Source organism: Ciona intestinalis, chromosome 2, assembly GCF_000224145.3.
Source record: "Ciona intestinalis chromosome 2, KH, whole genome shotgun sequence".
Taxonomy (NCBI): Eukaryota; Metazoa; Chordata; class Ascidiacea; order Phlebobranchia; family Cionidae; genus Ciona; species Ciona intestinalis.
Window position 1 is genome coordinate 3,168,977 of NC_020167.2, and position 25,652 is coordinate 3,194,628.

The following is a 25,652-nucleotide window of genomic DNA, read 5'->3' on the forward strand; positions in this document are numbered from 1 at the left end:
AACTACGACGCACGTGGACGTTAAACTACGACGCACGTGGACGTTAAACTACGACGCAAGTGGACGTTAAACTACGACGCACGTGGACGTTAAACTACGACGCACATGGACGTTAAACTATGACGCACGTAAAGGTAAAGTAGAAAGCACGTCGCCTCGAACGAATGATTTATATATCGGTCAATCTTGCAAATACGCACGGGGAAAGGATCAACGAGCAACACTGACGTCCAGCGTTGAGCAAGCGTAAAATAACGTCAATGAAACGCCGAAGTGTTATGACGTCACGATTGTGTTACGTCATAATAGGCTCCGCCTCTGCACTACATTTCAAAACTCGGCGCCTATGGTCTCTGGGGTGACATGTTGATGGCAACCTAACTTTATAAACATAGGCGGTATTATGTCTAGCACTCTGGTAAAGGTAAAATAGATTAAACCATGCTGTTGTTAAGTTAAAGTATATATATATGAGTAATTGTGCTTACCTTAGCGTCAGTGAAAATAAATGAGAAAGGGATTCCAATTTGAGGATATTTGGAAACAGTTCAAAGCAGCTTTCATGAGCACCTGTTAAAAAAACGTAAATGTTAAATAAAATAAAAACATTAAGCTTCTGGGCTATTGTATACAAATTGCAGCTTTACATTACAAACCATGGTCCACACAAATAGAAATATCATACCCGGTTTTAGAAAAGGCAACTTTAGAAGCAGTAGATCAAGCACATGTGTACGTGCTTTGTTTAACTTGGAAAAGATTTGAGAAATATCATCTTCAGCTGCAGGGTTGTTATGCTTTTGCTGACAAACATCATAAACCAAACATAACCTGGGAATGCAAAACTGTTATTGATCAAATCTAGTAGGCATTATACTGCTTATTTAAGTTGTAACAAACTGCCTATTTAAGTTGTAACAAAGCTATCTTTCGGAAAAAACTTCACTAAAAGGCAACTTTATAAGGGTTTAGGGCGGCATTTTCAAGTTATTTAATCAAAAACAGTAGTAGGCAATAGGCACCAAACCTGAGCCAAAGGTAGGCCTAAAATTTTGCATTGCATTAATCAGTTAACAATACAATCAAAAGTTAGACAGCTGTAGTTTGGTTCTTATAAACTAACATACAGTCATACACACCTATGAAACGTGGCATATTTCTCCATATTACAGTTGATAGCAGCTCGTATATTAACACTGAACATGATGGCTGTTAGAATCGAATCTAACCAACAACTGTTCTGTTTATTCTGCCATTGAACGTTGTATTTATATTTTGGTGGAAGACAAAGCTCCTTTAAACTGTCCCCGCTGTTTAATTCTTCAGGTGTTGGATACTTTTCAATATCTTTTACATTGGGGATAGCAGTTTGAAATATTTTGGGAAATTGTTCTTTTTCTTCAGGTTTTCTACCTATTTCCATATTTTTATCATTTTCAATAGAAGTTTGTAACAGTGAGGTAGCTTTATCATCTGCGTCAATGTTCTCAACTACATTCGATGCAACAGTTTGTATGGTTAAGTTAGCATTTGAATCTTCTGGCAAGTTCAACCCAACAGTTGAACTAATCACACTAAAGTCAGTTACATTTTGATCCTCTTGCTGTTTTGTTGTTGTGGCCTCCAGTATTATACTTGCAGAGTCTTCCATGCTAGCATGCGCTGCAGGTTCATTTAAGATTACAGAGTTTTTAAGTTTATTATCTTTGACCTGAATGTCATTATCTGTCATAAAATCGACATCCATTGATTGGCATATTTCGTCAAGCAAATTTTGTTCCGGCAATATTGGATCATTATTGGGTGCTGAAAAATGTGCCTCAGATGGCAGAGTAGACTCCATAACAGATAGTTCTTTAATGACTGGTTGTATTTCTTCTGAATGGAAAATATTCATTTTACGGTTTGATTGAAAAGTTAACTCTGTTTTTGGTGTAAGTGTATGATCTGTAACATCGTTCCCGGAATAATCACTGCTGGTGTTTTCAGGTGTAGAAGTTAAGCTGTCTAAGATCATCTTAGCTTCTTGTTCGGTTACACCATCATAATAGGGAATGTTGGAATTGTTCGTTAAGGATGATGTAAATGGGAGGATGGATGGAAGATCTTCTAGATCATCATCTACTTGTGCATGGTGAGACTCTAACATGAGACGCTTTGTCTTTTCGTTATGTGATGGGCGCTTTGTTTTCTTTCTTTTTCTTCTTCTTGAATTAACTGCCTCAAACACATTGTGATGAATAATGAAAGGTGTCAAGTCTTCCTCAAATAATGGATACTGACACTGAAATATATAAAACACATAATATTAAAATTGTGCACTAAAAAATTCTAAACCGCACTTTCGTACATTGTCTTGTGCGCAGATGTACATCGCTTGTTCAAAGTTGAATTGGCACAACTGCAATGCAACAGGGTGGTAGCTGGTGCTGCAATTTGCACACAACCTTTTTCGTGGTTTGAATCCTCGATGAGAGGCTGTTTCAGCTTCGTTGTTGAATAACATGGCGCTTGACAAGTTGCTGTCAGATTGATCCTAAAAATAGGCATAGTTATAATATAATGTCGGAAATATATACCAGCGCCAAACCATTAAATAGAAGGATATACTGATCAAGAAAATACCATATATACATATAAAAAATGAAACATATAATCAGTTAAGTTTTATATAGAATTTAAACTATTTTTTTTATCTTCAGCAGTAAATCTTTTTGTTGTGCTTTTGTTAATAAAAACAAAGTGATCTTGAGCCACTATCCACCAGTGCACAAATAAATTGAACTTCTTACCACAAACATGAAAAGGTTTTCATCACAATTATTCACACGACGCATGTCACTGTTGCCCAGGTTATACAGTGTTGCATCATTAGTGGTATTACTTGGGCTCTGCACATCATCTGGCATTTGTGAGCTCAGAGAAACAATACTACAGTTTGTTATGTTTTTAAACACACGATTGCTCTTTCAAAAAAAGAAGAATCGTAAGATCCTTTGCCGCCTTGGGTCTGGTATTTCAATGAGTCTTTAGCTCAAATGAGCAGTTTTTCAGACAACAGACAAATATTCTATAGCTAAACGTGGATATGTCTTAAACATATTTCTGTAAAACAAACCAATCATATTGAAAAACTAACAAAAGCACTAATAGAATAGAAACCCTCTTTGGAAAGCTCAATATTTTCAAGAGTTTTTTAAGTTTTGATAACAACAAAAGTGATTTTTTACGGGGAGCTTCTTAATACAAACCAATCGATAAAAAAATGACAAATATTTAACAAATGTGCTCTTATAAAGAACTCACCCAATCATCTTGTGACCCTTTTGTGCAAACATTCACACAGCTGTGATCAGAATGTGTAGGGTCATCAAGTTTATCACAAAATTCAGTCTATCATATTACCAAATTAGGAAAGAAAAGATATATGTTAGTACCATAAATTCATTCAATAAAAAACTACATGTCATGAAATGCACAATAGTGCTATGAGTGCGAGGGTACACGCCATAGAATACTTTTTTCGCTATCTTTGTTGGACTCTTTATATTTACATCCAACTTGTAAACTACACAAAAGCTCAAATAAAAAAGCAAAATCCAAATACGAATATCATCAAAACACAACGCGCACTTAAGCATAATACACATGTTCATTATAACAGTATCATAATAGAGACTTCAGGAAAAAGCAAAATGGTAAACAAACACAAAACCGCCATGTTTACACTTAGATCATTACAATTTCGTCATTTTCACTTACAGATAAACTCGAATCCAAGTCCATAACTTCAGCTGTGCTGCTTTAAAAAATGACTATAGTAAATGAAAAAATGTCTCAAACGTTAAAGTGCTATAGCTCCAACGTTTAATTGAGAATGAACAAATATAATTGCTTCAACGTCATATATAAACTGTACAACAACGAAGAGCTCCTTGGATTTCGCAAGAATACAGAAGAATTGCCTTTATTACGTATTCTTTGCGCACCTACCAAACATCAAAACGATTTCAGAACGAAACAGCGTAGTAGTGATTCACAATGACGTCATACAACAATTATTGCGCATGCGCTAGAAAGATTTCACGTGCTTCGCGCGTAATCAGTCAAAAAAAAAGAAAATAGAAATTTGTTCTGCGAAAACCAGTGAGGTTTATTCGCTTCGTATTGTTTTTCTGGGTGATTTAAACCAATGTATATTTAACTACATATACATTGTTTAAACTTTATCTACATTTGATTTATATACACATTACCTGAATTTGAAAGCACGCGCGCAAAACGTTTTTGATTTTTATCTACGGGAAAAGCATTCGGTTTTTGTGTTTGAACACTATATTTTAAATAAATTATTTCCTCCCGAAGCGCCACTGACGTTTCTATGTAGCGCTGGTGAAGCGTAACTATTTTGCCTTTTTTGTTCTGTTTACAAATCGCAGTTAGGTTGGGAAGCGTCACTAGTTCACTTGTGAAACGGGGTCAGTTGGAAAGTGTGTTACTGGCGTCATCATAACAAATCGAAGTGGTAGTGGAGGAATCAGTGTTTAATAATAAAATATTACGATACTTTCTGTAATAGGTGTATTATTTATCAAATACAGGTTCATCAAGTCAGACTCAACATACTTTAATCAGCAATTGTTAAATAATGTCACTGTCGTTGAAAGAGTTAAGCAACTTATTGGGTTTTCTGCAAGAAGAAGAGATAGCAAATCAACAATTTGAAAGCTTTTCGCCAGCCTTGCAAAAAGCAGGTTTTAATAAACAGGTAAAACTAGCGTTTTAACTTTACATTTTTTTATGAAATGCTGTCTGTTTTTAATACTTCTTTTGAAATCCAATAAAGCAAATTGGATTTCATATTGTTAGATGATTGTCTATATTGTGAATGGAATTAAATCAACTTTTTTCAGGATCATTTCCGAGTTGGTTCATCAGTGGTACTTCTGTTACAACACAAAGACCTCCTACCCGGCCAACACCAAAGACTTGCTGCTATTTATTTACTCTTTGACATGTATAAGAACGAGCCCATGGCTGCCAATCCTTTTGCTCCGGTGTTTATTCATCTACTGCAACCTGGTGGACAAGATGAACAGAGCTCGAAAAATCATTCCTACCCAACTGCGTTTGGTAAAATACCAGCACTCACTCCACAGGAAAAATCTTTTCTCTCACAGGTGATAAAGTTATTATTATTATATTAATATAGGTGATAGAAAACTTTTCACGCTTTATATCACATATTGTAATGTGAATAGTGTAAACTGTAAAAATATAGAATATATCTAGAAACTTCTGTTCATTCATAGAAAAATCTGTTCATTCATATTTAAAAACTAGGATAAAAAATCGTAAAAAAACTAATCTCTTTAAAGTATAACATATAATACCAATAGTACCAACAGTTCACAGTTCTTTTTTAGGTAAAAAGCTATTTTAGCAGTACAATGTTTGTTATAAAAGCTACTTTTTTAGTTAGTAGCTGGCCCAAATAAAGACCTTCTAAAGAAGTCACCAACAACAATCCTATCAAATAAAAGTGGGTCGAACCATAATTTTGATTTGAGTGGTCTTCAGTTATCACTAGTTGAGAAACAATCACAACTTCCTACAACAAACAAAGCTGGAATATCTTGTGTTATTTCAAATCCAGATGTTTTGGACACTACTCCTGTAAATGGTAAAAAGCTTAAAAATATCAATTTGGGATTCCTATTTTAAAGCCATGGTGAATTTATGACCAGTTCAACATTTCAAAGTTATGAGGTTCTTTGAGAAACAGTCAGTTTTTCCTATTTCTATGGTTACCATAATCTATACCGTTTTGATTTTACCCTATTGTATTAACTACTAATGTCTGTTATTTTGTCTTTTAAAAGATACAATGCCATGAGCTAAAAACCCTGATAGGTTATATAACATATCCATTAATTCATAGGACCTACATAGCATATAAGCTATCTAAAATACCAATGATTTTTTTAGCCAAATCGAAACAAAAAGTGATTGAATCGTTACTCACTGGTCACAAAGCTCCGACGATGCAGAATCTTCGTCCAGAGTTCATCCGTCCAGCTCCTCCTCTTCACCCTTGCATGGATGAGTTGGTTTGGATGAATCCCAGTGATTATTCTTGGCACAATTTCATGTGGGACACCAGCATGGGGCAGAACATAAACACAGGTATTTATTCGATATGGCGAGTTAACATAGTGAATGTATGTTTTCAATTTTCATACTCACTTAACGGTAGTTGCTCTAACCCAGTGTTTTGTTATCGGTTGTAAATTGTCAGTAATACTAATACATTAAGAAAAAATCAAAAAAACAATCCCAAATTTTTTATAACAAGTTTGTAAAACAATTGGTATTATTTAGGTGTTGAAGTAAAGAGACTCATGGCAAAAGCATTCAAAAATCCACTAACAGTGCCACAGCAGAATCAACTTCTACAAGAGCTAAACAATGATCAGAAACTTGTGTACCATGTTGGTCTAACTCCCGCCAAGTTAGTTGAACTGAGATATATATTCTATTTACAACAGTATAGCATATTAGCATACCTATTTTATTCATGTGGCTAAGGTCTTACAGAGTAAAACAGCATAGGACATTGGGATCTGGGACTTGGACCAGAGTTATACCCAGACCCGATACCCAGGGTGTTACATCTGATTTAATAATTAGTCAAACTGAATTCCGAGAGTTAAAGTAATGTTTGTTAATTAAGTGCCTTGTCAAAATACACATAAGCCTCTCAATACTGAAAATCGAACACTGAATCTTTACTTACAATGCCATCGCTTATCCACTGTGGTACAGCACCAGACAAAGTATATAGTAGTCTAAATATACAGAGAAAAGTTATAAGTGTTAAACTTTGTGTTCTTTTCACTTTTGTTAAACTGATCCACCTCGTAAGGTTGCCAGATCTTGTGGAAAACAACCCTCTGGTTGCAATTGAAGTACTTTTAATGCTCATGCAATCAAGTCAAATCACAGAGTATTTCACAGTGTTGGTTAATATGGAAATGTCTTTGCATTCAATGGAGGTAAATACTTCACAATTTCACGGTTCTGTAGTTGAATGTGTTTAAGCTTTATAATTAATGTTTTTTGTGCAGGTTGTAAATCGTTTGACCACAGCTGTTGACTTGCCCACAGAGTTTATTCATCTTTATATTTCTAATTGTATTTCAACGTGTGAGACTATCAAAGACAAGTACATGCAGGTTTGTGAAACATTTTACATACAGATAATGTTAGGAATTAACATACAGATATTATATTGTTTAATGCCTACTGTATGTTCACCATGCATGAACTGATTGATATGACAGGACTTACTTTTACAGAATCGCTTGGTGCGTCTTGTTTGTGTTTTTCTTCAATCTCTTATTCGAAACCGGATTTTAAACGTCACAGAATTATTTATTGAGGTCCAAGCCTTTTGCATCGAATTCAGCCGAATAAGGGAAGCTGCTGGATTATTTCGATTGCTCAAACAACTTGATAATAGTGAGGCAGAGAATGTGAAAAAATAAATTTATTTCGTTGAGATTTTGTGTTGATATAGTCAGTGAAAAAGAAAACAAATTTAATCAGCTTTATTTACTGAAGATTGTTTAAAAGAAGTACACAGAAACAAATAGATGAGTGTTATTGTTATTAAAGTAAAACACAAGGATAATATGATATACATAAGCAGCTTCAATTTTGTACTGAAGATCTTTAATTTCAGAACTTGTATAACGTGTTTCTATAGTAGTATGATTGGTTTAAATCATGCATAGCCTATATGTGCCTGGTCAAGATTTGTAGCTTATTTCAAACGTGAAAAGTCGATTTCCACATTTACAAACTAAATTATTTGCTTCAAAAGAAAATAACTCTGGTGATTCAATGAACACTTCGGACCAATGGGTCTGAAATATCTCAAGCTGCTTTTTCCAATTTTGTTCAAAGATATTTCCAAGTGTCCAAGATATACTTATGTGGAAGGAAGGGTTCTCATAATAGCTGTCGCACTTGTAATCTTTTAATGGTTTGTTTATGTGGTCCACAAGGGTCTGTAACTTGGCAAGAATGAAAGGTGATGTGACCTAAAAAACAAAATGATGCGAATATATAGAGAACTACATAATGTCATATATTATCTAAAAGTAAAGTCCTATGGCACAGAACATCAGGAAACCCAAAATATAAGCCAGAGTTAGCCCTATTACATCAAGGTATATTATTATCTTACCTCAAATCCACAAAAAGATCTTGTCTTTTCATCATTGACATAAAATTTCAAATCACAAGAAAAATTTAAAATAACTGGAGACAATTTCTGGGCACAGCCTTGAATTCCCTCAACAAGAGGTTCAATAAAATGATGTGGAATCGCAGAAGTTCGAGACACGCTCAGGTGGAAATCATCAACTATTTTCCAATGATCTGTTAAAAATGAAGTTTTTAGCTGTCTAAACAAAACATTCCAAGATGGCAATATTGTTGACAAATTTAAAACAAAAACGATTTTCAATATATATTTGGTCTTAAGTTACAACGCAGAACCATACCAAGGTTATTGTAACAACTATACTGTACATAAAACATACCCAATTACCTAAGCCTTGAAATTGCAACAAATCTTCAACGTAAGATCTCAGCTCATTACAATGGGGATTGGGGTAAGGAATGTAAAGGAAAGTGGCCCAATTTCCTTTCACATGTTGAAAAGATCTTACACGTCCCTGATGTTTGGTCGGATCGTTGTGCTCCGTTTGTTCTGTGGCATACAAAGCACATATTGCGTCCGGGACAACCAGCTTTGACTTTTGAGAGCTCGCAGTATTAGTTTTACTGATTGAAATTGATTCCTCATCAGAACTACTACTGTACTCTCCAAGCATTTCTAGCGAGTTCATTGTTCACTTATCAAATATCTTCAAAATAAAATCAAAGATTGTTCTTGATAATAAAATAAAATATAAAATTGTAAATAAAAAAAAAACTTTACGATTGGGGATTACCCATGTTTAGGGGATTACCCTACTATATTTTATTTTCTTATGGGGAGTGCATACAGAGCGCGTGTTGGTCGAGCGAGCATAGAGCAAGAGTACAGCCACAAAATACTGTTTTTATATTGTTTGTTTAAAAACAGTATTAGAAAAAGAAATATCTCGACGATATTACATGTTCGGTGTTTATTTGTTTCCCAGAGACAATTATAATCTTCTAGTTAGATGTTTGGACATATACTTACATAAGAAAAAATTGATCGCAATCCAACTGGAACTCTTGAAAAACAAAAACGTCCCTCACTTTATTGCGACATATACTGTAATTTTCTACGATTAATGTTGCGCCACGGGTTTGACTTCAAATTAACTTATTCAGACAACACGTCAACGGAAATGTCTAGTTTTCGAACAATAGAAGAATTCAGATTGGTATATTGTATCACCGTACTACGTCATGTCTTTGATTTTTCCTCTAATATCACCTGGGGATTACCCTGGGTAGTTAAAGACTGCCAACTGTATATATGTGATGGTGCATATGCGTGTCTAATTCAGTTAAATCACATTTGATTGGAAATGGTTGTCGTGAGTCAATTGACGCTGTTTATTCATTTATGGACAATCGCTGTAAGTAGTTTTACCAAGTATAGTACTTTAGTGAATATTATTTCCTTCAATTTATTATGAAAATTATGGTTGAATATGAGTTTTAACATGTACATTTATAACCAGAAAAAATTGCACTAATTTACTTAAAGATGGAGAAGTCTGTATAACTAAGATCATGAACATATAAATACTATCATTACGTGTTGCTGTCTCTTTGTTATACCAATCTATTGTTCCACTTCAATACAACGCGTTTACAAAGACATTCCAAAAATTGTATTACAAGGCCGGCAATTTATTAAAAACCATCTATTGCCAACACATAACTATCCCTAACTGTTCTTATGTCCCCATTTTTTTAATTGGAGGCATACAGTTCTATATTTTTGTATAGTAGGATGGGGGAGATGGGACACCTTTAGCACATAATTTTCAAATATCGTGATCGTGTTTTAAACATTTAACAATGGTCTATATATGGGAGTTGTGAGGAAACGGTTTTATAATTCTCTGTATTTTTATGTTTATTATCGAATTGGACGAGAAAATAGAATGAACAGGTGTTCCATCTTTCCCCGTCCTAAATGTTCTTTGCCTGCTACCAAATGAGACGATAAATGAGAATGAGAACAAAGATCATCTTACCCGAACATATACCGCTGGTATTCGTAATTCCGGAGACAAATCGTGTTTATGTTTTTTAATCTAATCAATTCTTTATTCCTGTTTGTTAGATGGCGGAGTACAACTTGGTTGCAATCAAAACATGGTTGTGGTTGGTGCATTATAATTTACATTGGATTATTCCACTACTGCTATTTACTATTTTGATGCTGTTAATTTTCCACACTCTGTTTGGCCCCATGAACCCACCGTTGCGGAATAATTATAAATAGCTGCCGAAGAGAAACCAAGATTATACTTTCAAAGCAATGTTTTATAAGAGCAGATATCAAATGCAATACTTCAAACATCATATCATACAGTTGCCTAAATGTGGGATTGATGCTGTTAGCAAATGTCGTATAACTTCCTATACATGCCAATCATGTTTTTTGATTAATATTGTTTTTTTGGTCTTGAGGATAAGGTTATAGAACTCTATAAATATTCCAGTAATAAGTGGCACGTTCAAAGGTATTTGTTGTTGTATATTTTGTCATTGTTCTATTTTGCTGTGGAATAGTTTTACAAAATATAACAGACTTTACTACCAGAGCAAACTTTTCTTTTATAACGTACCCTAAAAGATTGGCAATTGGGAACTGATACGATGTGATGTCAACAAAATAATATGGTTTCCCTTACACCCACAGATGGTGAAATACTTTCCACGTCATGTGTGACGTGCATGTGTTAAACTTCCGCACATTTCGACACTCATGGTAATTAGTAGCTATAACATACCGCAAACGACGTGACATGCAATGAATATAGTAACATGGATAAATTCAATACACAACGCTTTTGTGGAATATAAATACATTTCCTGTGTATTTATTTTGCCTGAGAATTGTGTTTATGCTTTATCGAGCAGCTCGATAAAGAGAAGTAATTTAAATTAACAACCGAACCTGCAAATACTCGCGGTTTGTAATTTCACACCATGACGTTGGTTGTTTATTGGTACAAGTGTTTAGAAAGTTGCTTTTCGTGCGGCCACGTATATCTCGAGGAGCTTGAAAATGACCAGGTGCGTCACACATGCTATATAAATCCGTTGCATGAAGGAGAGAGACATCAGTGTATTAGTTTTTGTCGTGGGTATTGTGTCTTCGCTCATCAGACATGGTTATCAGGACGATTTTTTGCTATTTTGTCTTAATTAGTGTTGTCGGTAAGTATACATTGTGTATTATATTCCCATTAGTGTTTGAAACGCCTAAAAGCAACGAATACCTGTTATGTTAAGCTTTATGGTAAAAAAATTTCGTTATACTTAAATCTGCCTTTACTACGTCATGATTTTTATTTTACGTGAGACACCGGTCAGACCATGCACCTATACTTAACATTATTCTATATGCAGCTTCAGCTCAGTTTTGTGACCCGCTTCCCGAACTGGCGAGGGGCATAAAGAAATGCAACCAAGATCTTATTTTCACACGATGTGATTTCGTTTGCAACGAGGGCTTGACTATAGTCGGTCCCTCTGTTACAGCTTGTATTTTTGGCAATTGGTCATCTGATATGCCGACCTGCGAAGGTATGACTTTGTATTGTAAGCTTATACGCATAGTGTAGGGTGGGGACGAGTTGGGACATCTTTTCATTCAATTTTCTCGTCCAATTTGGCAGTAAACAAAGAACATTCAAAGAATTACTTTTTCCGCACGACTCCTATTCAAGGAAAACTTTTCCGCACGACTCCTATTCAAGAAAAACTTTTCTACGCACGACTCCTATACACCGTTTGCTAATTGTTTAAAACATGGTCAGGATATTTGAATATTATTCGCTGTAGGTGTTCTATTTTACCCCACAGAACTTTACACCAACACGTGCCTGTCAAATAGGTTGTCCTTGGGATGTCAATAAACTTATTTTTACAAACACGCAATTGAGATATACAGTAGGATGGGGGGGGGAGATGGGACACTTTTTAGCTCTATTTTCTCGTCCCATTTAGTAGTAAACAAAGAACATTTAAAGAATTATAAAACTAAATCCTTATGACTCCCATAAACCGTTATTAATTGTTTAAAACACGTTTAGGATATCTGGATCTTATGTGCTAAAGGTGTCCCATCTTCCCCCACCCTACTATACTATAACTAAACATAATTAATCGTCTTTCATAAAACTTTTGATATTTAAACAGAACCTAAAATGAATGAAGAAGTTCAATTGGAAGGAACCCCGGAAAATCAAGGAAAATACTTCGGTATGTAATAAAACTGTGTTTCGTTCAACGTATAGCTTATCTACGAAAAAATAACAGTAGCCCAATAAATTTTTTTTCTAGGAAACAGTTTTTATTGCTGTAATCTGGCGGAGTGTGTAATTTTCTGACACGTATTACGGTGTACGTTGCAGTAGGAGTGTGTGATAAAGATCCTGCCCAACCCGAAAACGGAGCAGTGACGTGTCTCGATATTTTGACTTTGAAGTATTGCTGGTACAGTTGTGACGATGGTTACACATTGAATGGTCTACCAAGCTACATATGCAGTGCCCACCAATGGTTTGGAGAACCGCCCGTTTGTAAACTGCCAGGTACGTTGGAGTAGGGTTGGAAATGTGGTACAACTTTTCATTCTATTTTCTCGTTCCATTTATTGATAAACAAAGAACAGTCACAGAAATATAAAACCATATCCTTACGACTCCCATGGACCGTTGTTAATTGTTTAAAACATGATCACGATAGTTGGATATTATGTGCCAAAGGTGTGCCATCTTACCCCACAGCACTATATATAAGGTCCAAGCGAAGATTAATATACTAAAGCGGTAAACGGTCTAAATGCAAGACCCCATTATGTGCCTCAACAGTAGGACCTCATCTTTTCATATAATAAAATTTACATATCTGTATTTATACCACTCTTCTATATTGCAGATACCTCGAACAAAACGCAAAATGGTGAACAACGCGCCCCAGTCAAATCCAGTACTGCTCTTAACAACTTGACAAATATGTTATGTCGCGATTGAAGCAGTCACGTTTCCGCTAGCAGTAGTTGTTTTCCGTAATTGTTCGAAACGAATTATTAAAATTCCAAACCATATGTTGCAGTCTAAAATTAATGGATCCGGCTGTGCTAAGGTTTTTGGCAGAAGCTCGCAACAGGATTATATCAGGTTTGCACACATAGTCAGTTGTTGCCATCAAAGACTGTACCGCTCAACTAGCAGAAATTTTACTCTTTAATACAGTAACACTTTGCGATCTTTTATACCAACGCGTCAATTTTCGAAAAAATGTTAAAAAGATCATGTTCTTTCAAGTAAGACCCTATCGGATTTAGAGTAACGCAACATCTGCAATGGACAACTGTATAATAACCAATTTAAAATCCGCTCTTTAGCCAAAAAGATCAAAGGTGTTTGTATGTTAAGCTAAACAATATCCTTTGTGACGTACTATCTCTTCACAAAGTAAAACCATTTAACGTTTACTGGACACATATATAATACATCAATAAGAGGGCAGGATAATTAGCGATCGTCAGGTTACACGCATAATTAAGCAACGAATCATGAACGCGTGCGTCAATTATATAACTTGGATGCGGCGTTTACATGAGTTTTTCTGCAATCATTTTCTGTTTGTCCGGTAACCGTTGTTGAGCCAGCCACTCATCGCATAGCTGGCATGTCGGACATTTTCGGAATGGGAATCGGCTCGAGCAAGATAGCAATTAAAGCACAAACTGCCGCTCAGGGTGATTTGATTTGCTGCAACCGCATTCTCCCAACAGCAAGACATGCAATTATCGCAATTAAAGCATGTTCCTGACGATCCTATTTTGAATGTGATTGGTGTTCAGACATTGACTTCCGTTTGCAGTAAAAAGCTGTATATAACGAATAGTATGCCCAGACGATAGACCAGCAGCGGTTTCTTTTGCCGGGTGGACCCTTTGCAAATACTTTGATATTTTGCGGCTGTATAAAAGTCAATGAATATAAATAGGAGAAATGAAAAAACAACAGCACCAATGAATACAGCAAGCATTACATTTGAAAAAGCTTATTATCGAATCACAATCATTGCTGTACATTGCGGACCTGTGAAACTGCTGTACAAACCCCAGTTTGGGAACTGCTGGCCGAGGCAAATCGTAAATAACATAAAATGTAAAAAAAATTAAAATATTTTTTATTTTTCCATTTATTTTATTTGACGGTACGTACAAAAGGGTGGGGAAGGTAGTTCGTAAAGAACATTCCAATAATTAAAAAATCTTGTCTTCATGAATTCCCGCCCAGACCGTTATTAATTGTTTAAAACACGATCAGGATATTTAAATATTATGTGCTTAGTTGTCCCGTCTTTCCCCGCCCTACTTATAAACGACATGTTGGCAGACACCCCGGAAGATGTACCCTTCTTATTTTCGAACTCGGCACAAATACTCCCTTCTTATTTTCGATTTCGTGATTGTTAAACGTTTTGGTAATACAGGAAAACCTAGTTTGCTCCTTCATTAGGTTTAATTAAAAGCGATTAAAACGCGGCACGTTTGCTTTAACCTAGCACCAATTAAAATGTTTTAGAAAAAGGCGATGATCGACCTTGGTTGTCCCACCACACCTAGCCGTGTTATAAAAGCACCAGCAAGTGACTGGACTTAACAAGTGAGAAGTGTCAATCAACCGAAATGAAGGTCGCTTTCGCTCTCGTAGTTCTCGTTTCAGGTTTCGTCTCTGCACAAGGTACGTTCGTATATAACATAAATTTAGTTAATCTATTCAAACTTGTATAGTAGCAAAAATCAAGCTACCGTAAATTAATCAATTGAGAGGCAAAGCATTTGATTTTTGGTTTAACATGTTTATTGTTTTTAGCTTTACAATGCTGGGTTTGTACAAACGCTAAGTCGAACGCACATTGTCTTACTGAAGGGCACCTGCAATCCTGCCAACCGAATGAAGTAATGCAGTTTGTATTTTGTGAAGTAAAACTCTTTTAGACGCTTGCTTAGCTATTATATATATATAAGTTTTTTTTTGCGTTTAATTTTTCTGCCTAAATTAGAATCTATGACTCTGCATTGGAAAACTCTTGCTTAACATTAAACGAATCGCGGTATTTGTCTCAAATTTTGGGTTCCTTTGACGTCTAAGGTTTTCAACTTTCTTTTAAACCACTTTCATATAAAATTGCAGGAAGCTTGTCAAAACGAAGTGAGGACTGACAACTTCGGATTGAGGATAACAAAGCGTTGCAAGCAAGCACATGCATGCGACAATAACTTTATACAGGTATGTTTAACATTACTTTTTAAACCAAGTTATAAATGAATTAAAAATATTTTTTTTATCTATAAAAACGATTCGTTAAAATGAATTTCTCGTTTTACAGAATCCAAGACCGGCTTGGTATCCGGCCCAATGCAACCCCAAAGTACGTCACACAGTTTGTAGATGCTGTTGTGACTTCAATGAGTGCAACCGACCTGCTTTATTCTGCCTTGATCGTAAGTTTTAAAAACAATGGACTCCTTACTAGTTATTTTGCCTAAACCCAACTCGGATCGAAAATATTATTGTAGGGTGGGGTAAGATGGGACATATTTTTATTGTATTTTCTCGTGCCATTGAGTAGTAAACAAAAAAAAAACATTCAAAGAATTATAAAACCTTATCCTCACGACTCACATAGATCGTTGTTAATTGTATAAAACACGATCAGGATATTTGGATGTTGTGTGATAATGATATCCCATCTTTCCCACCCCCGCTATACTGCAAAAGAAAATTATAAAATTTAGTGCTACTAATATCTCATTTTTAGGATAACAAATATTAGGATATTAAATGTATCTTATACCGCAGCTTTGTAATATAATCTTTACGATATACAGGCGCACCTGAATGCCCACCGATCGGCGCTCCCAGGTTCGGCCGAAGAGACTGTGTTTTCCAAAGCACATTCGTCGAAGTCGGAAGTGTGTGTTCTTTTACGTGTAACAGAGGTACGAATGCGAGAATTTTTATAACCTTTTTTTATATATACATATACTTCAATAACTCAATCAGTTCAAGTAAAACATGCCTTTTATCACACAGGTTACAGGCTACAAGGAGACGTTACAAGCACTTGTATAGCAGATGCAAACAATGCGACTGCCGCATTCAATAACCCAGTACCAGTTTGTGTTCGTAAGTTAAACAAAACCTAATTATACAATCATATCAACAAAGACTGACTACATAAATATAAAATGTCGACTTCACGTATATAGTAGGCTGGGGTAAGATGGGACATGTTTCCATATAATGTTTTAACGTCCCATTCGATAATAAACTGTAATATTTACAGATTTAAACGACCGTATATCCCCACGACTCTAAAAGAGCGTTATAACTTTAAACACGATTGAGAAATATTGAATAAAATATTTTTTTTTTTAAATTACGTGCTAACGGATTCCATATTTTTTTCACATTACTATATTGTACACTCATAATTAACATTAACCATTCCCGTTTATAATTGATTTTATTATAATTCGCAGCTACCACATGTAATCCACCCCAACGGGCTCCAGGTAACGGTCGAGTGACTTGCACGAACGATAACTTGCTGGGCAGTGTGTGTACGTTTTCTTGCAGAGGAGGATATTTCTTAAGTGGCAGCCAAAGAACGACTTGCGGTAGGTTGATATTTATTTTAGTAACTTCAGATGCTTCGGTTCTAAGTTGGATAAAATTGCGTAACTGGTTGTATAGTCAAACGCGGAAATTCAGCCTGACGCTCCTGCAACGTTTTATAAAAACCACACAAAACATCTATTTAAAGAAAATATGATCCTATATTGGTAAATTAGCACTCAATTAAATTGGTTTTCGTTTGTACTTGTCTACCGCTAATCATAAATTAAGGAAGCGCTGGTTTATTATAACGATATCGCCGATAGATCCGCACCTATAACACAGCAATTATTAAATTCGCGACGATCCGTGTCAGTGGCGTGTCTCAATTAGCGAATAAATCCGGCCGGATGGGCAGGTTAACGTGTTCTACTGTCTTCTCATTTAATTTGTGTCCTTGGATTTAAAATAAAGACAGCCCGTGCGTGTTTAAAAACAGGGACTTCCTTTACACGTCTATAGTTAAATGGGATGTTTTTTCCGTTATGAGGTAATGGGCCAAATCTGTCTCAAATCTCGGATGTGCTAAACCCTTGCCCATATAAAGCAGTTGCTTTTCGAGAAAACTATTTTTGCCGATAAAGGACAGACGTGTAAACTGCGTAAACGTTTGTAATCCCATATGAGCACTTTCGATTATTTATTGCAATTACTATAACAGTGTCGAACTTTCTATAAACTGAATGCACTTTTTATAAAAAAATACTCTTAGGAGCTGACAACAGTTGGGACAACGCCCCACCCACCTGCATTAAGATAACATGTCGTCCACCTTACACTAATCCAACCAACGGTCGTGTTGGTTGCAGTGACAGGAACAACGAAGGCAGTATTTGCGAGTAAGTCTTATTTAAATCTTAGTATTTTACTATATTATGTTCCCATGGAGCTAACACGCATTTAGTAATATATATACTTCTTTACACTTAACTTTAAACAGTGAATAATATTTATACCGCAATAAGATGCATTGTAATTACTAAAATCTCGTGTTAGCCTTCGCTTGAATCTTTGAAGTGCCCATTTAATCCTCGCGCAGTCAAATAAACCGAAACTTTCACTTAAACGGTTCCAAAAAGATCCCTTTTTTACCGTAGATTTTCCTGTGATGTTGGCTACGCTATGATTGGTGCAGCAGTGTCCACGTGCATTGATGACGCAGACAATGACGAGTTTGGAATCTGGAATTCTCCAGCACCGATTTGTCAACGTAAGTAGCAGTTTATCCCTTTGTCCTTTTGCTTCTATATATGTAGGTACATACCATTTCTCACTTCATTTTTAACCTATAACCGCTATGAGTCTTATAATTTCCACCTCGAGTTAAACTCTGCTAAGTTTTGAATGCTCAATATGCCCATTTGATTATTGTTTACTTATTGGGTCAGCAATAACGAAGTTTACAGTTGGAAGGATAATAATTCGACTTAGAAGGTTAATAAACGAGTTTGAATAATCCAGGCATCACGTGCATTCCACCACACACTGATCCGTTAAACGGTCGCGTCGTCTGCCTCGACATGAACTATGTTGATAGTTCTTGCTCATTTACTTGCGATGCTGGATTTGCTTTGGTCGGTGCGGAAGTTTCAACATGCTTGGATGATTTTGATGGAAACTTGCTGGGCGCTTGGAGTTCTATTGCCCCGACTTGCCAGCGTGAGTTTTATGCTGGTGGTTATATTTTTTATTTTATAAATATCCCGAAAGGGTATTGTGAATTATGTTATACATCCCGATTTGTTTCGCAATTGTATGTCTACCTTTGCGACTGAATGCTGTCAGCTAATTAAAAAAATGATTGTAAATCATTTTATATCATAACCTATATATAAATGCCGATTTTTTTAGCAATTGTGTGTCTACCGCCGCACATCAATCCAGCCGACGGTGCAGTTTCTTGCACGAATTCCAATTTCATGGCGAGCCAGTGTTCTTTTAGCTGCTCTGTCGGATTCGCATTGGTCGGTCCACCAGTTTCAACTTGCAACGATGACTTTAACGGAGATACGTTAGGCGCGTGGAACAACATCGCACCCACTTGCCAACGTAAGTCATCGGCCCAACTGTGCAGTAACTTTCAGCAAAAAACTTGCTTTGCAGTAATTTTTAGAATATTTTTTTTCATGCAGCCATTACCTGTATTCCGCCACACACCTCACCAGAGAACGGCGCAGTCGTGTGTAGTAATGCTAACTTCTACGCCAGCGAATGTGTGTTTGAATGCGACACCGACTATGTTTTAACTGGAGAATCAGCTTCAAGCTGTTTGGAAGGAGTGCCCGGAGATACTGTCGGCGCGTGGAGCTCTCTTGCGCCAACCTGTGAACGTATGTATTTTTTATAGGCAACTAAGTGAAAATTCAGCAATTTTTAAAATGTGTTAACTTTTTTAAAATTACGTTAATGCATGGCTCTTAATTATACTTCTTGCGTTAACGTACTTTGTCCCTTCTAGGAAAGCAATGCGCAGCACCCCCAAGCCCCCCGACTAACGGCTTCAGAGTGTGCACAGACGGCAACTTTATCGGCTCCCAGTGCGAATACGGATGTGACGCATACCACACCCGGGTTGGTCCACTTTACTCTACATGCGTAGAAGGGTCGGATGGAAACCTTGTTTTTGACAACCCCGCACCCGAGTGTCAACGTAGGTAGAAATAAACGTAAAACTAAAACGACTGTGTCGAAAATTTAAGCACAAGTCTTTTCAAAGTACGTATTAATATTCATAAAAACTTTACTAGCACGACTGTTGCCGCATGAATAAGTGCGTTTGTATTGTTTTCACTTAGGACATCTAAAAACGCTTTTAAAGTTCTCAACATAAACAACATGCTTTCAATTAGCTTAATAACGTGTTTCGTATTCGTTTTGGCAATTTAATAATTCAGAATCCAATTGCTACAGTCTTTTCGGCGTCATTAATATTTTAACTATCACAATTTCCAGATTTTTTAAACCGCAAAATTTAATACGCTTGCTGATAGATCAAAATAACAGTGTAATCTGATGTCGTACATGCTTCACTTGCCAATTATGTTGCTGTACATCTCGCAATGAGTTGAGGATTAAAATCAACGTTTTCTGGCAGCTAACCAGTGTCCAGAGCAAGGGCCACTTAGACACGGTCGTATGACGTGTTCGGATGCGAACAACGCCCCATCAACATGCTTGTTTCAATGTGTGGATCCTGGTTACCAACTCTACCCAGCAGATATGACACAAAACACTTGCAGAAACGACTCACAGTGGAATTTACCGAAACCTTGTTGCGCTCGTAAGTTATAGTAGAATGGTGAAAGATATGAATATAAAAAAATGATCCCTGACTTTATTAGCTTGGTTATAATGCGTACATCCTACTATATTCTCTTTTAAACCGTTATTTGTAACACGAGGGTACTTTTTTCTACAGTTTGCTGTTTTTTTTTTAAATTTAAATCACCGTTTATACTTCTAGGACCTTGTCCACCATTCGCTTTAATGGATGCTGTTTTCATACTTGATTCGTCGTCGTCCATTGGAACCGCAAACTGGGTCACTATGAAAACTTTCGTCCGCAACGTACTCGGGTAAGCTTAGTATTCATATAAGCAAAAACATAAGAGTATCTATAGCCTAATTTAACCCTCCTTGGTGAGCCTCCGTTTTTTTACCTGCTTGTAGTTTAGTAACCATGGCCTACTCAATATGTATTGAGTAGGCCATGTAGTAACACATAATTGTGTTTTCCAATTAGGTCATTCGTGCTGGCTCCAGACGCAGCTCGTTTCTCAGTTTTTAGATACAACCGTCATGTTGACAACACCACTCAAATTCTTCTCAACGAGTTCGAAAATGACATCGACCTCTTTTTAAACAAGTTTGATGACATCCCATATGATGGCAGTGGTAAGCAATTCAGTTTACTTGGAAATGTGTACTCCACGAAGTCATAGCTTATAAACGAAATGAATGAATGTTAGAATTCGTCTTAACTGTTTAAGGTTTTGTAATGCCGGGCTTCAACAATAAATTTGAAGGAATTTTCGCAACTTTTTCTGCCTTCTTGTGACCGCTGCATACCTTTATAGGAACCTGGACAGGTCAAGCACTGAGACACGCCAAAGACACCATTCTGCTCCCGGGTAATGGAAACCGACCCGGAGTCAAAGACGTTGTCCTTATTATTACAGATGGTCGCTCCCAAGATGACGTCAGAGAAGTTTCCCAGCAACTGCGAGCACAAGGGGTTTTGGTAAGCCAGTAACAACAACAGCTGTTCCATATGTGTTGTAAAGTTTTTGTTTACTGCTACATTCTTACCAAATGTTTTTGCTCCAGACGTACGCCCTTGGTATTGTACCTCCTATTGGGAGTTTGGACGAGACACAACTGTTAGATATTGCTGGGTCTCAAAGCAACCTTCTTATTGCTACAAGTTTCAGCACTTTGGACCAGCAGTTCTCCAATCAACTTAGCTCACAGATCTGTGGCAATCCCTGCCCGGATGAATAAATGTGATTCCGCGGTGCATACAAATTTGCAAGATCAAATTTACTTTCAGAATATATATTTCCCCCATATACGGTCCAATGTAGATAAATTGCAATGATAGAGTAGTTTTATGAATTTTAAACAAACTGCCTTACTTATATATATATATATACATACCAATATTGTATCTAATTCTACAAAAACGTTTTCGACATTCGTGTTCTGTAATCACCCGTTTTTGTGATTTGGGTGTTTAGTTTACTTTACGCGCTATATATGTATCTTTCGCACATTGATATCAATAAACTAACTCCGATCATATCAAAATGAACAAATAGAGCGGATAAACATATCGCATCGATCAACACCACAATTATAAAAATACAGTATCAATTTATATCGAAAGTAGTTTGGATATTGGTTGGTACAGCACCTCGGGCATATACTGTAGCAGAAGTTTTATTGTTTCAGTCGCAAGAACTGTTCGTTTGACGCGTAAAAAAGGGGTTTCTGATGTCTTAGTTTATTTTAGTAACAGGATAGGTTACCTAAACATATGCCTATAGGTATCTATGGTATAGCAGCAGGACTATATAAAGAAGTATAAAGACGTTCATTTGGCTCAACATTTGAACATTAATAGGAGGCTTGCGGTTGATAAGAGGCCGAGGACTGAATTGGCCTGTTGGTTTACTGTAAGCCTACGTGGCAAGTAATTAGAACTTTTGTTCGTGATCACTTCTTAGCAGAGCTTCTTGGGATTTAAGGGCCCTAAGTTTAACTGCAGATTCTTCAAGCTACTGCAAAACAGACTTTTCGAGACAGAAGTACAAATACAAAATGTCGCTTTCCACACTCTTACGTACGATTATTTGCAGCTTACAAGTTAAATCATAATCGAGATACTACTGCCTTGTCCCCGAAACTTGAATATATTTAAAACAACTCCTAGCGGCAAAGGCATTTCTTAATATTAAACACTCGGGTATGCTGGAGCTTAACTGCCGCTGGCGCCGATGCGTGAGAAAACATTGAAGTTCCTTTGATCTTAAACTTCGATTTCACATGGTGGCCTAGCTGCCGTGCCCATTAAATAACCGTTACTTACTTTACAGAACGATACACATTCTTAGTTCAAGATGCATTTTGTTGAAATATCATAACAATTCAGCAAAAATGAAGTTCCACATGCTTTGAGCTCCCTTATACAGCCTGTTTGCCCGAAAGCAGTCATGCCAAGCAGTCATGGATTTATTATATGCTGAACCCCCTTCAAAGAAAACACCTAAGGAACCCAAGCCATCAGTTCGCCTTGAAGTTTCTTTATCAAGTCAAAGTGATGCAACTGTAACTGAAGTCTCTTATGCTGCCTTGCTCCAGGGAAGTGTAAAGGTCAGTTATTTAAAATTATTACATTTAACTCCCTGATGATGTTTGTGCAAATGTTTTACAAAGTGTACGTAAAATTGCACAATTGTGGCTAGTGACTTATTTGAAAACAGATTTTTGTTCTTTTGATGTTTCGTTATTTTTTTGTTTTTAAAAATCATGTTCGCCTTGCATTTTCAAAAAAGCCTGTTCTGAAACAACTTGTAATCTTCAGTTTTGTGAAACCCAATGGCTTGCGTAAGCAATTGTTAATAGCCACTATTCTATACTCTTTGCAAATATTGTGCCAATACTAGTAAGATATCAAACGGCCTGACTATTTTTAAATTTGATTGACAATTAGTTTTATTTCAGTTCCTTAGCACTGTATTTACATGTCAAAATAAAATATTTCCCTCAGAAAACAAAGCAAAGTGAGAAAAATGGTGTGGATTTGGACAATCCTGCAAAGAGTGATGCTGAGTCTTTAGCTCGTTACTATGAAGCAAAATATGGAGGGGGAGGAGCTGGTAGTGGGAAGAAGAGGAGGAGGGATCGGATTCAAGATCTAGCGGATGTTGGTTATGGATATGATGAAACTGATCCATTTGTCGATGATTCAGAATGTGTGAGTTTATTTATTTTAAGTCAGTTTGTTCAAGTCATTGTACTGCATTCTTGTATTCTGTGTGTTGCTGCAGTAAATTTTACAAACACTTTTATGCGAGCGAAGACACCTGTATTAGTCAAAAAACCAAGATAAAACGGTGAAATGTTTCAACTCTGCAATAAATCCCCGAAACCACTGCATGCTTTACATTGGAACCTTGTTATAGTGGACGTTAACAGAATTTGTATTGGTAATACTAGTTTTATTTAACCATAAAATTTGCAAAAAGATGTGTGACCGTTTTTACCAATTCAGTACGCCATTTGTTTTTGAACTCACCCAATATTTGTCATTTTAACAGTATGATGAGATGGTCCCTTCAAGCCTCACAACCCAGTTTGGTGGATTTTATGTCAACACCGGAAAACTTGAGTTCAAGCAAGTGTCCGATGATGAAGAACTTCCTCTATCTGCTCATCTTCATAGGAAGAGGAAAACATCTTTCTTTGGATCAGGGGATAGTGGGGAAGAGGGAGATTACAAAAATGCAAATGGATTAAAATATAAGAAAATGGTATGGTAATGATATATAAATTGTTGCTTTTTTCACTGTATTTTGTAATTTACTCTTAAATCTGATCTATGTTATATCATACATATACCTTGTATTTGTTTTTTTTTAACACAGGTTAAAAAACGCAAGTCATCACTTGATGTTGAAGATAAAAGACGAAGGAAATTATCTTTGCAAGGAAAAGATAAACTGAATAAATTGACAAAAGGGTAAAGCATTTTTTGTGCTTTTGGTATAAAATTTAAAAAAAAACAAAGGGGCCATTAATAACAACCAACTTTTTTAAAAATGTACATCACATTGCAATGTACAGAATGTTGTACAATAATTTTACATATCTTACTTTTCCAGGCCAAAGAAGAAACCAACCAAAGTACAATTACTTGTTGCAAAGGCAAAAGCTCAACACCAACAGTTCAGTTCATCAAACCAATCACAACATACCAGCTCATCTGGTGAGTTGGTCATATTAACTTCTATGTTGTGTGTAGTATTGTTGTGATATATATATTATATATAAATGTTTCATTATTAATTGCTATAATGTTGCTAAAGTCAAATATATGAACAGTTTATATACTTTTTTTTGATATAAGCATGGGAAATAAATGTAGGTTCAGAAGCTGGTTCAAAACCTCATTATCTCAACCAAGAAAAGATACAAAATGGTGGAAATAATCTAATGGTAAGTATGGCGAGATTAACACTGCATACTACTGAATTGTTGAATATAAGAATTTAATTGATGGGGTAATGGGCCAATCCTGGCCTAAACCTGGGACACATGGCATGCCACGCTGTGTGACTTTACCAACATAAAATATAAGTAAGTTGTGGGGGAATGGGACATTTCTGCTCTACATCCCATGTACCTTTAGTTTTGTTCTATATGGGCGCTCACACTCATAAGTCATAATAGAGTAGGCACAACTTGGTAGCTAAGAATAGCAATAGAAGTGTGATGATTATAGCTTCTCACATAACACAATACACAGGACATGGAGCAGGACTTACTCAATTATCTTGATACTGAGGCTCAGATCAACCAGTTTGATAAAAGCAGTTTCAATTCAGGTTTGTACTGCTGAAAATACAATCTTATAATTGTATATTTTAAATTATTGAATTTTGCTGCAGTAATTTTTAAAAAAAACGTAATAAGTATTACAAAAAAGTATTGCCATTGAACAGTCTGTTGATTCTGGTAATTGGCTAATGATGCATGTACCACTGGGTTTTTGTTTGTCAAGTATTTAGTAGTGAGTGTGTATTTTGTTATGACTTATGATGCAACAAGAATTGTCCAACAATATAAGTGCTACATCATGGCCAAAATCCTGGAACATAACCCGAATAAGTTACAAACTTTTTATTTTTACTTGCTTTTCTACAGATAATTCTCGTAGTCCTGCACACCATAAACATGAATCAGAACTTCCTCATTCAATTCCCGCTCTGATAAAAGAACAAATTTCATCGCTCACCAAGGTAAACTATCTGAAGTATTTTGACTGCATGAATTGTACAACATTATAAAAGATGCAATATTACAGGCTGCTTGTAAAATTAAGATTATTACAGGCTGCTTGTAAAATTAAGATTAAGATCTATACAAAAACAGTAAGCACTTGAATATGTGGTAACTTTGATGTCATAATAAGGTTGAATATAT

General features: G+C 36.0%; 6 protein-coding genes and 1 long non-coding RNA gene across 12 annotated transcripts in view; 4 read left to right on the plus strand and 3 right to left on the minus strand.

Annotated features, from left to right (window-relative positions):
- Positions 1–55: 55 nt before the first annotated feature.
- Positions 56–24,808, minus strand: LOC113475838. The gene is made up of 3 exons (XR_003397625.1): positions 24,796–24,808; positions 9,964–9,967; positions 56–351 (listed from the first exon to the last, which is right to left on the minus strand). It is a non-coding gene; the product is annotated as an uncharacterized LOC113475838 (long non-coding RNA).
- On the minus strand, positions 388–3,861 carry LOC100179148. 5 transcript variants are annotated; one of them, XM_018817802.2, is made up of 7 exons: positions 3,763–3,850; positions 3,307–3,393; positions 2,793–2,966; positions 2,351–2,536; positions 1,140–2,284; positions 686–831; positions 388–570 (listed from the first exon to the last, which is right to left on the minus strand). In XM_018817802.2, the coding sequence occupies exons 1-7, from the start codon at positions 3,784–3,786 to the stop codon at positions 485–487; spliced, it is 1,848 nt and encodes a 615-aa protein (XP_018673347.1). In that variant the 5' UTR covers positions 3,787–3,850; the 3' UTR covers positions 388–484. The 5 variants fall into 5 exon arrangements, with proteins under 5 accessions (XP_018673347.1, XP_018673348.1, XP_009857816.1 ...); XM_018817803.2 differs by lacking the exon at positions 2,793–2,966 and having other exon boundaries at positions 3,763–3,853; XM_009859514.3 differs by lacking the exon at positions 3,763–3,850 and having other exon boundaries at positions 2,793–3,105; positions 3,307–3,409.
- LOC100186999 (CCR4-NOT transcription complex subunit 11) lies at positions 4,595–7,563 on the plus strand. Its single transcript, XM_002131269.5, has 8 exons — positions 4,595–4,768; positions 4,914–5,180; positions 5,479–5,683; positions 5,989–6,186; positions 6,382–6,511; positions 6,926–7,055; positions 7,128–7,235; positions 7,359–7,563. The coding sequence occupies exons 1-8, from the start codon at positions 4,649–4,651 to the stop codon at positions 7,545–7,547; spliced, it is 1,347 nt and encodes a 448-aa protein (XP_002131305.1). The 5' UTR covers positions 4,595–4,648; the 3' UTR covers positions 7,548–7,563.
- Positions 7,538–8,965, minus strand: LOC100184605 (U6 snRNA phosphodiesterase-like). Its single transcript, XM_002131250.4, has 3 exons — positions 8,618–8,965; positions 8,252–8,445; positions 7,538–8,105 (listed from the first exon to the last, which is right to left on the minus strand). The coding sequence occupies exons 1-3, from the start codon at positions 8,916–8,918 to the stop codon at positions 7,812–7,814; spliced, it is 789 nt and encodes a 262-aa protein (XP_002131286.1). The 5' UTR covers positions 8,919–8,965; the 3' UTR covers positions 7,538–7,811.
- LOC100181480 (P-selectin-like) lies at positions 11,345–13,357 on the plus strand. The gene is made up of 5 exons (XM_002131214.4): positions 11,345–11,463; positions 11,656–11,832; positions 12,448–12,510; positions 12,663–12,842; positions 13,189–13,357. The coding sequence occupies exons 1-5, from the start codon at positions 11,415–11,417 to the stop codon at positions 13,281–13,283; spliced, it is 564 nt and encodes a 187-aa protein (XP_002131250.1). The 5' UTR covers positions 11,345–11,414; the 3' UTR covers positions 13,284–13,357.
- Positions 14,908–21,749, plus strand: LOC100183849 (P-selectin). Its single transcript, XM_002125279.3, has 18 exons — positions 14,908–15,008; positions 15,141–15,226; positions 15,462–15,557; positions 15,658–15,772; positions 16,160–16,270; positions 16,365–16,457; positions 16,814–16,951; positions 17,662–17,788; positions 18,047–18,159; positions 18,411–18,608; positions 18,801–18,998; positions 19,082–19,279; positions 19,408–19,599; positions 20,044–20,229; positions 20,413–20,524; positions 20,692–20,843; positions 21,026–21,189; positions 21,276–21,749. Exons 1-18 carry the CDS (start codon positions 14,954–14,956, stop codon positions 21,447–21,449), a joined length of 2,508 nt encoding a protein of 835 aa, XP_002125315.1. The 5' UTR covers positions 14,908–14,953; the 3' UTR covers positions 21,450–21,749.
- LOC100179104 (ubinuclein-2) overlaps positions 22,548–25,652 on the plus strand; it is a 7,708-nt gene continuing 4,603 nt past the window's right edge. The window contains exons 1-8 of one of the 2 annotated variants that reach the window (XM_009859316.3): positions 22,548–22,820; positions 23,218–23,424; positions 23,768–23,980; positions 24,095–24,189; positions 24,332–24,435; positions 24,577–24,665; positions 24,976–25,054; positions 25,374–25,468. In XM_009859316.3, the coding sequence (XP_009857618.1) occupies positions 22,674–22,820; positions 23,218–23,424; positions 23,768–23,980; positions 24,095–24,189; positions 24,332–24,435; positions 24,577–24,665; positions 24,976–25,054; positions 25,374–25,468 (1,029 nt within the window). In that variant the 5' untranslated portion in view covers positions 22,548–22,673. The remainder of the gene's footprint in view (positions 22,821–23,217; positions 23,425–23,767; positions 23,981–24,094; positions 24,190–24,331; positions 24,436–24,576; positions 24,666–24,975; positions 25,055–25,373; positions 25,469–25,652) is intronic. The other variant, XM_009859317.3, reaches the window with a different exon arrangement.

Coding starts and splice junctions, on each gene's coding strand:
- LOC100181480 (XM_002131214.4), top strand. CDS start 11,415: ATGGTTATCAGGACGATTTTTTGCTATTTTGTCTTAATTAGTGTTGTC. Junction 11,833..12,447: donor TGATATGCCGACCTGCGAAG/GTATGACTTTGT, acceptor ATATTTAAACAG/AACCTAAAATGAATGAAGAA. Junction 12,511..12,662: donor AAATCAAGGAAAATACTTCG/GTATGTAATAAA, acceptor TGTACGTTGCAG/TAGGAGTGTGTGATAAAGAT.
- LOC100179148 (XM_018817802.2), bottom strand. CDS start 3,786: ATGGACTTGGATTCGAGTTTATCT. Junction 3,394..3,762: donor ACTTGGATTCGAGTTTATCT/GTAAGTGAAAAT, acceptor GTAATATGATAG/ACTGAATTTTGTGATAAACT. Junction 832..1,139: donor AAATATGCCACGTTTCATAG/GTGTGTATGACT, acceptor TTGCATTCCCAG/GTTATGTTTGGTTTATGATG.
- LOC100184605 (XM_002131250.4), bottom strand. CDS start 8,918: ATGAACTCGCTAGAAATGCTTGGAGAGTACAGTAGTAGTTCTGATGAG. Junction 8,446..8,617: donor GTTGCAATTTCAAGGCTTAG/GTAATTGGGTAT, acceptor CATTTTTAACAG/ATCATTGGAAAATAGTTGAT. Junction 8,106..8,251: donor GATCTTTTTGTGGATTTGAG/GTAAGATAATAA, acceptor TTTGTTTTTTAG/GTCACATCACCTTTCATTCT.
- LOC100183849 (XM_002125279.3), top strand. CDS start 14,954: ATGAAGGTCGCTTTCGCTCTCGTAGTTCTCGTTTCAGGTTTCGTCTCT. Junction 15,009..15,140: donor AGGTTTCGTCTCTGCACAAG/GTACGTTCGTAT, acceptor TATTGTTTTTAG/CTTTACAATGCTGGGTTTGT. Junction 15,227..15,461: donor AATCCTGCCAACCGAATGAA/GTAATGCAGTTT, acceptor ATAAAATTGCAG/GAAGCTTGTCAAAACGAAGT.
- LOC100186999 (XM_002131269.5), top strand. CDS start 4,649: ATGTCACTGTCGTTGAAAGAGTTAAGCAACTTATTGGGTTTTCTGCAA. Junction 7,056..7,127: donor TGTCTTTGCATTCAATGGAG/GTAAATACTTCA, acceptor TTTTTTGTGCAG/GTTGTAAATCGTTTGACCAC. Junction 7,236..7,358: donor TCAAAGACAAGTACATGCAG/GTTTGTGAAACA, acceptor TTACTTTTACAG/AATCGCTTGGTGCGTCTTGT.